At 42.3% G+C, this 11,979-nt stretch overlaps 1 protein-coding gene across 2 annotated transcripts in view; it reads left to right on the top strand.

The window, feature by feature from the left end:
* The window catches only part of LOC105023937 (arrestin red cell), a 38,918-nt gene extending 27,172 nt beyond the window's left edge, over window positions 1–11,746 (top strand). Inside the window, exons 4-14 of one of the 2 annotated variants that reach the window (XM_010893490.4) lie at window positions 2,336–2,380; window positions 2,466–2,662; window positions 4,780–4,839; window positions 4,965–5,032; window positions 5,148–5,368; window positions 5,473–5,545; window positions 5,769–5,906; window positions 6,149–6,232; window positions 8,999–9,075; window positions 9,990–10,044; window positions 10,278–11,746. In XM_010893490.4, coding sequence (XP_010891792.1) covers window positions 2,336–2,380; window positions 2,466–2,662; window positions 4,780–4,839; window positions 4,965–5,032; window positions 5,148–5,368; window positions 5,473–5,545; window positions 5,769–5,906; window positions 6,149–6,232; window positions 8,999–9,075; window positions 9,990–10,044; window positions 10,278–10,365 — 1,106 coding nt within the window. In that variant the 3' untranslated portion in view covers window positions 10,366–11,746. Of the gene's footprint in view, window positions 1–2,335; window positions 2,381–2,465; window positions 2,663–4,779; window positions 4,840–4,964; window positions 5,033–5,147; window positions 5,369–5,472; window positions 5,546–5,768; window positions 5,907–6,148; window positions 6,233–8,998; window positions 9,076–9,989; window positions 10,045–10,274 lie in introns of both variants that reach the window. The other variant, XM_010893489.5, reaches the window with a different exon arrangement.
* The last annotated feature ends 233 nt before the right edge of the window (window positions 11,747–11,979 follow it).

Genomic DNA, 11,979 nt, shown 5'->3' on the forward strand with positions numbered 1-11,979 from the left:
CTTGGACTTTCCAACACGACAATGACCCTACGCACAAGGCCAAGTAAACCCTCCAGTGGTTACAGCAGAAAAAGTTGAAGGTTCTGGAGTGGCCATCAGTCTCCTGACCTTAATATCATCGAGCCACTCTGGGGAGTTCTCAAACATGCGGTTCATGCAAGATGACCATAGACTTTGCATGATCTGGAGGATATCTTCTTATAGCTTAGGCCATCATTATGTAGAGCAACAATTCTTTTTTTTTCAGATCCTCAGAGTGTCCTTTGCCATGAGGTGCCATGTTGAACTTCCAGTAATTGGGCCCAATTTGGACATTTTTAACATTTTCACTTAGGGGTGTACTCACTTTTGTTGGCAGGGGTTAAGACATTAATGGCTTTGTGTTGAGATACTGTACATACATATGTACTCACTTTTGTGAGATACTGTACATACATATACACTCACCGATCAGCCATAACATGACCACTGACAGGTGAAGTGAATAACACTGATTAATCTTGTCATTATGGCACCTCTCAGTGGGTGGAATATATTAGGCAGCAAGTGAACATTCTGTCCTCAAAGTTGAGGTGTTAGAAGCAGGAAAAATGGGCAAGGATCTGGAAAAATGGCCACGCGTAAGGATCTGAGCGACTTGATGGCTAGACAACTGGGTCAGAGCATCTCCAAAACTGCAGCCCTTGTGGGGTTTTCACGGTCTACAGTGGTCAGTACCTATCAAAAGTGGTCCAAGGAAGGAAAAGCAGTCAACCGGCGACAGGGTCATGGGCGGCCATGGCTCATTGATGCACGTCAGGAGAAAAGGCTGGTCCGTGTGGTCCAATCCAACAGATGAGCTACTGTAGCTCAAATTGCTGAAAAAGTTAATGCTGCTACTGATAGAAAGGTGTCAGAACACACAGTGCATTGCATTTTGTTGCATATGGGGCTGTGTAGCCGCAGACCAGTCAGGGTGCCCATGCTGACCCCTGTCCACTGCTGAAAGCGCCTACAATGGGCATGTGAGCATCAGAACTGGACCATGGAGAAGTGAAAGAGGGGTGTTTGATGAATCACATTTTGTTTTACGTCACGTGCATGGACAGGTGCGTGTCCGTCACTTACCTGGAGAACACATGCACCAGGATGCACTATGGGAAGGAGGCAAGCCGGCGGAGGCAGTGTGATGCTTTGGGCAATGTTCTGCTGGGAAACCTTAGGTCCTGCCATTTATGGGGATGTTACTTTGACACGTACCACCTACCTGAGCATTGTTGCAGACCATGTGCACCCTTTCATGGCAACGGTATTCCCTGATGTCCTTGGCCTCTTTCAGCAGGATAATGCGCCCTGCCACAAAGCAAAAATGGTTCAGGAATGGTTTGAGGAACACAGTGAGTTCAAGGTGTTGACTTGGCCTCCAAATTCCCCAGATCTTAATCCAATCGAGCATCTGTGGGATGTGCTGGACAAACAGGTCTGATCCATGGAGGCCCCACCTTGCAACTTACAGGACTTAAAGGATCTGCTGCTAACGTCTTGGTGCCAGATACCATAGCACACCTTCGGAGGTCTAGTGGAGTCCATGTCTCGAAGGGGCAGGGCTGTTTTGGCGCAAAAGGGGGACATACACAATATTAGGCAGGTGGTCATAATATTATGGCTGATCGGTGTATGTATACAAGTTTTCAGACCCTGTCCAATTAACTTACTGAATTAGAAGTGGTACTTTTACATATTGTTGCTTTGATATTTTAAACATTTAATTTTCAAATAGTGCCAGAGATTCTCAATGGGATTGACATCAGGACTTTTCACTCCAGTGTTGATTCTGCCTTGTCCAACTGAGAGGTTCATTTCCTCTCACGCTTTAGTACGTAGCGCTAGATGTTCTAGGACTGATCTGACCACCAAACCTTTTCTCACATTGCACCTGGGTCACTTATGCATTCTTGCAATCTTCAGACATGCTTTGTTGATTGGTGCACTCAATTTCTAGTCACTGAACTCTGTAGCTCCTTCAAAGTAATTGTTGCCTTCTAAGAAGTCTCCTCTAGGGTTGTCAATGATGTTTGTTTTTGTCATCAAGTATTCTATCAATCATTCTGACGATAATAGTTATTGAGAATTGTTTTTAAACACAAGGTAAGCTATAGCCTTGGCAACTTAAAATTGCTGACATATAGTAAGCATAGCAGCAACACATTTCTGTTTTTCTTTCCAATTTAGAAACATACTTTGTCATCTTTTTGAAACCCCTCATCCTCCACTGTAGAAATTTAGTGCATGTCTGTGATGATCATGTTTATCACACTATCTGTACAATCTTTGATTCTGTTTTCCTTTCTGACAGATGGTGTGATTTTAGTGGACCCTGAGTATCTTAAAGACAGGAAAGGTATGAGTCATCGTGTTCATTGTCCCCTCTAATTGTGGCATGTTATATCAACTTAGTCATGTTCAAAACCATTCCTTTTCGTCAGTGTTTGTGACGCTGACGTGTGCGTTCCGCTATGGACGTGAGGACCTGGATGTGCTGGGTTTGTCCTTCCGGAAGGATCTCTACATCTCCACCTTCCAGGCCTTCCCCCCAATCGCAGAGGAACGCAAAGCCAACAGCCGCCTGCAGGAGCGACTGTTGAAGAAACTTGGCCAGCAGGCACATCCCTTCTATTTCACTGTGAGTCCAGTAGACACACACTTGAACATGCATATACTTTAAGCTAGGGATGTCACTATCAGTGTTGTGTTTGAGATCACTTGAAGTGAGACCAAGTCAAGAGCGACACCAAAGGGGGGATGATGCAGTGTCAAGACTGAGAGCAGATCAAGGTTTTTTAGATTTTAACCATAAATATTACCTCAAATTGTACAGTATTTATACACAACATTTCACAGAATATAGATTACATCAGTACAGCTGGGAATGGACTAATTAAGCTAATTTTCTCTGATTTATAATTGGGCTATTTCTGCTGCATTTACAAAGACAAACCAACCCCCAAATAGGTCATATCTGTCTCAAACAATGTGCTCTTGGTATTGCAGGTTATGTAAATCTAAAATCGGAGAAGCCGCTTCTAATGAGATTTTCTGATGCGGTCAAATTACATCTGTATTGTACCCTGTTAAGATATGCTGCATGAAAGGTGCAATGGAAAAACAATAAAATCAAAACATTATTTTATTCTTTTTCAGAAAATGTAATTCATCCATTTCAAAAACATAATTTTCATGTTACCTAGCCAATGTTCATATTGATAAATTCCACACTTTTCTTGATAAATTAGCCCTGTTGGTATAGCCAATAATCAGATCATAAAAGATATCTGAAGTGAGAGGCCAGATTAATTGCAATTAAAAAAAGATTATCACCTTTTTAATTGCAATTTTCACCTGTGTCACCTTGTGTGTCTATATTAAGGCCAAACATTCAGGGGTATGTAAACTATTGATCAGGGCCATTTGGTTGATTTCAGTTATCATTATGATTTAAAAAGGAGCCTAAAAACTATGCTTCATATGATCACTTTCCTTAAATAGATTTCCAGTCATAAAATTTCACAAGTACTGCCAGAGTATGCAAACTTATGAGCACAACTGTATGGATCATCTGTATGCCTTCTCCAATTATTTTGTAAAGATAATGTATTATCACAGATATTACCGTATATCTCATTCATTCATTACTGCTTGCATAAATACTGAGTGACGTTAGCTAAACTCTAAGTATGAGCAATTTGGTTTGTCTGCATGCTAATTCTGCTTACACGCTAGCTAATGTTGCTAACATTGGTCAATGATGTTTACCATTGTAAAAATGGCCTACTTAGAATACCAGCTTTGTGTTTGCTGCTGTTATACATTTTTTGTTGTTATTATAATAACTACATCATTGATTTTGCCTGTGTGTGATAAACAGTGGATCAAACTTTGCCTGATATGAAATTAACAGTGCAGAGACGAGCTTTCCAGACAATTTAATCAGTCCAATATGTCTGTTTAATGGCTTGCAAACATTGTCTGCATTTCGCTTCAAAGGGTGGCTTTGACATCTGTATTCTATATACTATATCTCTTTTGCATTCCCATTCTGAAATCCAACGGCACAGCAAGACATTTATTTCCTTTAGTCCATGGATCTTACCAGTTTCCTTACACTTGTTCCTGCAATTTTCTGCAACCACCAATCTTCAGTGACGTAACCGTCACGTCCACTCCAAATGGGTCTATATGGATCTAATTTGACAGTTACTGGTATACAAGTATGAACCCCAGCCGTGGTCTAACAGCACACTGTTTGTAGCATTGCAGGCTAGTTGTCAAGAGGTAGGCATTTTCCTGATCTTACACAGCACCTTCAACATTAGAAATGCTTAAAATGGCATACAACATCATTAGTTGAGTCCTAGGTTATTGTAAAATGCACTTCTGACAAAAGGTGTTTTACCGTAACAAAAGTTAAGGTAGACAACTCATCTGGGTATGGGGAACCTGTGGATCAGGACAGTATTTGAGACTACACAGCAGTGTGAGCGACTGATCAACCTCTACAGAAATCTAAAGGTGGCACAAAGAGTTGTAAGAGATCAATCACTTACATACTGGGTTTTGTGTATATGTATAATTATAATAATCTGAATTGGTTGTTATTTGTTCACACAAAATAGATAATCAGAAAAAAAGCATGTCATTTTCCACATCCCTGTACATATCAAATTGTTTTGAAAGGTAAGTATTCACCTCTCTATTTTAAAAGGAAACCAACAATCTAGCAAATGTTTGTCTGTCTCCCAGATTCCCCAGAACCTACCATGCTCCGTCACCTTACAGCCAGGACCAGAAGACACCGGAAAGGTACAGAAGCTTCAACTTAACACACCATGACTGCTGTATAAACACATGTTGTTTCAACAATGCACAATACATGATCATAATAATGACCCCCCCACCCCCTTTTCCATCCACGGTTTCTTCTTTAGGCATGTGGGGTAGACTTTGAGATCAGAGCTTTCTGTGCCAAATCAATAGAGGAGAAGATTCACAAGCGGTACAAAATTTTTTTTACTGCATGTTTCTTCTGCAGGGGTGTCTGTGACACTTGAAAGCTTGTAGATTTTTCCAGTGAAGCTGGCAATTGGTAAAGTGTCATGTCTGTTGGGCAGGAACTCTGTACGGCTGGTTATCCGTAAGGTGCAGTATGCCCCAGAGAAGCCAGGGCCTCAGCCCATGGTGGAGACCACACGTAGCTTCCTCATGTCAGACCGCTCGTTACACCTGGAGGCCTCCCTGGATAAAGAGCTGTACTACCATGGAGAACCTATCAGTGTGAATGTTCACGTCACCAACAACTCCACCAAGACTGTCAAAAGAGTCAAAATCTCAGGTAATGGTCTTTAACTTCTTGGGTTCTGCTCTTTAAGATAAATTATATATATTTTTGTATGACTCAAGGCTCTTTTTTTGTTTTTTTTAACCCTGTCTCCTTAGTGCGACAGTATGCTGACATCTGTCTGTTCAGTACAGCTCAGTACAAGTGTCCAGTGGCTCAGCTAGAGGCTGAGTGAGTATCTGACCTGACTGGTATATCACTCCTCAGTTCCTTAATGTCCCTCTGCCTGTTTGCTTTCATACGTCATGCCATTGTCAAGTCATATCTCTTTATCTCTTTATATCTCTTTAGCTTGTGTGTGTATGAGAGACTCCATGTTTCCTTTTTAATATCTGCTTTTGGTATTCCAGTTGTGGCCACGTTGTGTTTTTGATGGGTGTGTATCTGTCTTCAGTGACCAGGTGTCATCCAGCTCTACGTTCTGTAAGGTGTATACTCTGACCCCCACGCTCGACAAGAACCGTGAGAAGAGAGGCCTGGCCCTGGATGGAAAGCTCAAACATGAGGACACCAACCTGGCCTCCAGCACCATGTACAATTACACAAACTCTCTTACTCCGACACACTCACAACTCGCCTCCAGCAATGTGTGTGCTGACTATGTTAGATAATAAGCACACGCTCTAACTTATCCAGCATGTGAATTTACATAGCCATGAAAGGGGAGAGGTTGAACTCATGAAAGCTCTATTCTCATTTATTTAATTTTCATTAATTTCCCTAGAAGATGCTAGAAGCGTCTCTCATGGAGAACCTCTCGTTACTGTATTTCAGTGTTAAGGATGTGACTAACAAAGAGGTCCTTGGCATCCTGGTGTCCTACAGGGTCAAAGTCAAACTGGTGATCTCTCGCGGAGGGTAAGTTCACTGGAGTCATTGTTGGGTATTACGGTGTGTTGGCAGGGGGCGCACACACAGGATAAAAACACATTCCCACCTGTTTCATACACTCCTGATACCCTGCCTTTACCACTCTACCCTTCCTGGTGTCTGTCTGTCTGTCTGTCATCCCTCCCTCTCTTCCCAGTGTCTGTCTGTCTGTCACCCCTCCCTTCCCAGTGTCTGTCTGTCTGTCATCCCTTCCTCCCTTCCTGGTGTCTGTATGTATGTATGTATGTATGTATGTATGTATGTATGTATGTATGTATGTATGTATGTATGTATGTATGTATGTATGTCTGTCATCCCTTCCTCCCTTCCTGATGTCTGTCTGTCTCTGTTATTCCTTCCTCCCTCCCTGGTGTCTGTCTGTTATCCCTCCCTGGTGTCTGTCTCTGTCCCTCCCTCCCTCCCTGTTGTCAGTCTGTCATCCCTCCCTGTCTGGCCGCCCATCTCCTTCCCTTCATCCATCTGCTCCTGCACTGAGTTGTCTCAGGCTGATGAGTGGCGTGTTAGAGAGGTAATACGACAGCCGCCACCATGTGTGTGGCCATGGACCGCTGCCAGTGCCTCTTAAGAGTGCATGTGCATGTGTAAAATTGTTACAATACCAGCCTTTGTTTGTGTCAAATCTCACCTGCAGCTGCTAAGCTCCTTAACAACAGCTACTGTTCCATTGTTCTATGTCTGTGTGTCATAGGGCCCTGTCTCTAAAAAAGGATGTGACCAAGAAACACATAAATAATCAGTTGTATACAACTGTATACAGTGGGGAGAACAAGTATTTGATACACTGCAGATTTTGCAGGTTTTCCCACTTACAAAGCATGTAGAAGTACTCTTAGGTACTCTTCAACTGTGAGTGATGGAATATAAAACGAAAATCCAGAAAATCACATTGTATGAGTTTTAAGTAATTAATTTGCATTTTATTGCATGACATATGTATTTGATACATCAGAAAAGCAGAACTTAATATTTGGTGCAGAAACCTTTGTTTGCAATAACAGAGATCATATGTTTCCTGTAGTTCTTGACCAGATTTGCACACACTGCAGCAGGGATTTTGCCCCACTCCTCCATACAGACCTCCAGATCCTTCAGGTTTCGGGGCTGTCGCTGGGCAATATGGACTTTCAGCTCCCTCCAAAGGTTTTCTATTGGGTTCAGGTCTGGAGACTAGCTAGGCCACTCCAGGACCTTGAGATGCTTCTTACGGAGCCACTATTTTGTTGCCCTGGCTGTGTGTTTCGGGTCATTGTCATGCTGGAAGACCCAGCCACGACCCATCTTCAATGCTCTTACTGATGGAAGGAAGTTGTTGGCCAAGATCTCGCAATACATGGCCCCATCCATCCTCCCCTCAATACGGTGCAGTCGTCCTGTCCCCTTTGCAGAAAAGTATCCCCAAAGAATGATGTTTCCACCTCCATGCTTCACGGTTAGGATGGTGTTCTTGGGGTTGTACTCATCCTTTTTCTTCCTCCAAACACAGCGAGTGGAGTTTAGACCAAAAAGCTCTATTTTTGTCTCATCAGACCACATGACCTTCTCCCATTCCTCCTCAGGATCATCTAGATGGTCATTGGCAAACTTGAGACGGGCCTGGACATGCGCTGGCTTGAACAGGGGGACCTTGCATGCGCTGCAGGATTTTAATCCATGACGGCATAGTGTGTTACTAATGGTTTTCTTTGAGATTGTGGTCCCAGCTCTCTTCAGGTCATTGACCAGGTCCTGCCGTGTAGTTCTGGGCTGATCCCCTACCTTCCTCATGATCATTGATGCCCCACGAGGTGAGATCTTCCATGGAGCCCCAGACCCAGGGAGATTAACCGTCACCTTGAACATCTTCCATTTTCTAATAATTGCGCCAACAGTTGTTGCCTTCTCACCAAGCTGCTTGCCTATTGTCCTGTAGCCCATCCCAGCCTTGTGCAGGTCTACAATTTTATTCCTGATGTCCTTAGACAGCTCTCTGGTCTTGGCCATTGTGGAGAGGTTGGAGTCTGTTTGATTGAGTGTGTGGACAGGTGTCTTTTATACAGGTAATGAGTTCAAACAGTTGCAGTTAATACAGATAATGAGTGGAGAACAGGAGGGCTTCTTAAACAAAAACTAACAGGTCTGTGAGAGCCGGAATTCTTACTGGTTGGTAGGTGATCAGATACTTATGTCATGCAATAAAATGCAAATTCATTATTTAAAAATCATACAATGGGATTTTCTGGATTTTTGTTTTAGATTCTGTCTCTCACAGTTGAAGAGTACCTATGATAAAAATTACAGACCTCTACTTGCTTTTTAAATAGGAAAACCTGCAAAATCGGCAGTGTATCAAATACGTGTTCTCCCCACTGTATGTATTACAATTCAATGCTGTGATTTTCTTTGCCATTTGACGTCCCAAAGCAACGGCTGACCAAAAGTCTATCAGAAGGACGAGAGCCATAAAGATAATGCTGAAATCAAAAACAGTATTAGGATTAGTAGCTATTAAGCCCCACCCCCACCAATCTCTACAGCTGCCAATGCAGTGTTGAGGGGAATAAAGCTGGAATAGTAATGTTGCTGTTTTAATGGTCAGACATGTCATTATTTCCTGGGTTATTTTCCTGTCAGATTTTGGTGCAATAGATAAAAATCACAATGTACTTTTCTTTCCACGGAGTAGCTGTAACATTACCTGAGTTCCACGCATGCCTGTAATCCTATGTGTAATTGTTGTTTGTCTTCTGTTTTCAGAGATGTGTCGGTAGAGCTGCCCTTTGTCTTAATGCACCCCAAACCCACAGAGCCGCCCACATCCCGCCCGCAGTCAAGTATGTACTGATTCCCACTGCTCAATAAGACAACTATCATTGCTTTCTTTCCAAATCTAGAAGGCTTTTAATCTCTTCCCTTTCATTTGCACTGTGTTGAGCAAGTTTACAGCCAGAGAGTGGCAAGTTTAGTCCATCTCATATTCAAATATTACAATTATTTCCAATAAAGAGAACTCAATGACGACTTTCAACCGATTGGGAAGCAGCGAATTGTGATGAGGTTTTCCAAGGCCTGTGTGGCGGCGTTTAAACAGACCGCACAGTTTTGTCAAACTCTCACTAATACAGGCTTTTGACTGATTACATCAGATTTCACAAAAATTTACCAAAGACTTAACTTGTTAAATCCTTGGTTTGCATAAACTACCTTTGCAATTATATTTTCCTATTCCCATCTGTCTTCATGAGCATCTGCATATGATAATCAGCTTTTTGACATCTACACACACCCTCTACCTGACAGTATCTTTAATTAGGCCGTGTGTGCAGCTCGCGTGTCATAAATAAGCATAGTGGATGAATGCGGCTTTACGACGGTTTAAACTAAGCTGGAGGCAGAAAATCATTACCAGGTTGTTTGCCAGAAACCGATGTATTGGCTTTGTTGCTAATGTGCCGTTCCGATACCTTTTCATATGAAATAAATTCACAAAGTTGACGGCTTGGTCAAATTCGACAGTGTTGCGTATGAAAGGGGTATAAGCATCTGAAGACGAGATTTAATTAGGACAGTGTTGTGAAATCTGTCAGTTATTTAGTTCAGCCTCGCAGCCTGAACAAAAGTGCCTCACACAAGCCCTTAACTCTGTGGTATTTCCTGCCTGTAAGTTACCATGGAGTTGCCATGGAGACGTTGAGCTTTTACCATGGAGGCATCACGCTGACATATCATTATCCGTGTGTTCCAACAGCTGTGCCAGAGTCTGACCCTCCCATCGACACCAACCTGATAGAATTTGAAACAAAGTGAGTATTCATCCAGTCTGTCCGACCAATGCAAGCACCGTTGCTTTATATTGATTAAAGGTTTATCTTACACAGCCAGCCCGCATCTGATATTTAGCTTAATTATTGGGAATTGAACTGGTCAAATGGACAGTTGATGACAGTTGGGCTGCCTGCATATACGCAACAATAGAAAAGCTGAAAAACTCTCACGCTTTGGCCATGTTTCCTTGTTCCTTGTTATCCTGCAGTAGTTTCTCCCAAGATGACGACTTTGTGTTTGAGGACTTTGCCCGCCTACGGCTTAAAGGAATGGCTGATGATAAGGACGAGGACTGCTAGAGCACATGCACACAAACTCTTAGAAACACACACACACACACACACACACACACAGAATGTTGTCATGTGGATGAAGAGCTGTGGTGGTCTAATGAAGAGATCCTGACATCGCTTTTGTTCTTTTGTCTAGCTTAAGCCACTTGTCTTGTACATGTTCTGTCTGCAGTGGTCATGTCTGGGGGAAGGACGTCAGAACCATGTACATGTTGAGGTCATATTGTGCCTTGCTGGTAACTGACTGATCCATGGGGGTCGTTTGTTTAGGAGTTTCAACAGGCAGGGGAGGGAGCACAATAAGTGGATAAAATGCCGTGTCATGAAGAGGGATGATGAGTCATGGCCGTCCACACAGACAGAGGGGGAAATGGTGCCCTTTAATGGAAGGGAGATTCTTTTTCATTCTTCTTCTTTTACCACCAATGATGTAACTATTTGTTCAAATTGATCATTTTGATCAAGTAACGGTCATTAATATAATATAAGGAGTACCTGCTGTACAGGACTGAGAAGGGAAAACACAAACTGACAGGCTTTGGTTAGTAATTCAGTAGTAACCCTGTCATCATATGGTCTATCATAGCATTTGATAAAACATATATTTTAATTAGGGGAATGGTATGGAGCAGGTTTAAGTAATTCACAGTCTTCTACAATGAGAGGACAGACCATTACCTCCCACTTCAGTAAACCTGCACACACTGGACCCTCACTGTACCCTGGGGACAATCCTTACTGTCAGTCAGCCTCAATGCACAACTCTGATAATTGTCCTTATTTGTTGAGCTTGCATTACCCTCTCCATCATATTCCGATAACTCCTATGCAGAGTCTCCAACTGACCCCTATCTCCTATCCCCTAAGCACTCTTGTAGATCTGATAGGATTGGATCGGTATGAGTGATGAGAATTTCCAACCCAGCCAATTAGAAAGCAAGGTCAATGAACATAATATTCCTACCTTACCAATCCTAGGGGAGCCTAGTAATCCCCAATCTAGAGGTCACTGGGACTCAATATTGGTGTGGTCATGTTGGGCAACAGCGACACCAACGGAGCATGTATTTCAGCGATGCTGTGAACTGATAAGTGAACTGATATGTGCGATTGTTGTGCATCTATGGGGTACCGGTCTTCAACTCTTAAGTGTCAATATTTGAGAAGGCTGCCACTGAGCTGTGTGACTTCTGTCATTTCTACAGGAAGTATGGTTTTATGATTTTGGTGCAACATGAAAAAACACAATTAAAAATATCATTACCACTGTGTTATCATTATGACCATGATTATTATCATAATCATTTGAGAAAACAACTGTTTGCCAATTTGTTTTTCAGAATTTTTATTTAATGTTTTTTTTATTAAAGGCAAAATGGATTAACAATCTCTAGTAAAAAATATTTTCTGTTACATCCTGATGGGTTAGTTTGGGGTATTGGCAATGAGGGCCATCATCTAAGTCTCTGGTAACTGCTAGATGTTTCTGCAGAAATCCAGTCATCGTGCTAATGCTTGTTAACACTGGCTCACAAATCCCCAGCTCCCTTGAGGCTACACAGTTATGTCAAAATATTATTGCGTTCAATCTGAATTTGGGGAATTCCAAAACGTTTGGTT

This window comes from Esox lucius, chromosome 7, assembly GCF_011004845.1.
Source record: "Esox lucius isolate fEsoLuc1 chromosome 7, fEsoLuc1.pri, whole genome shotgun sequence".
NCBI classification, from domain to species: domain Eukaryota; kingdom Metazoa; phylum Chordata; class Actinopteri; order Esociformes; family Esocidae; genus Esox; species Esox lucius.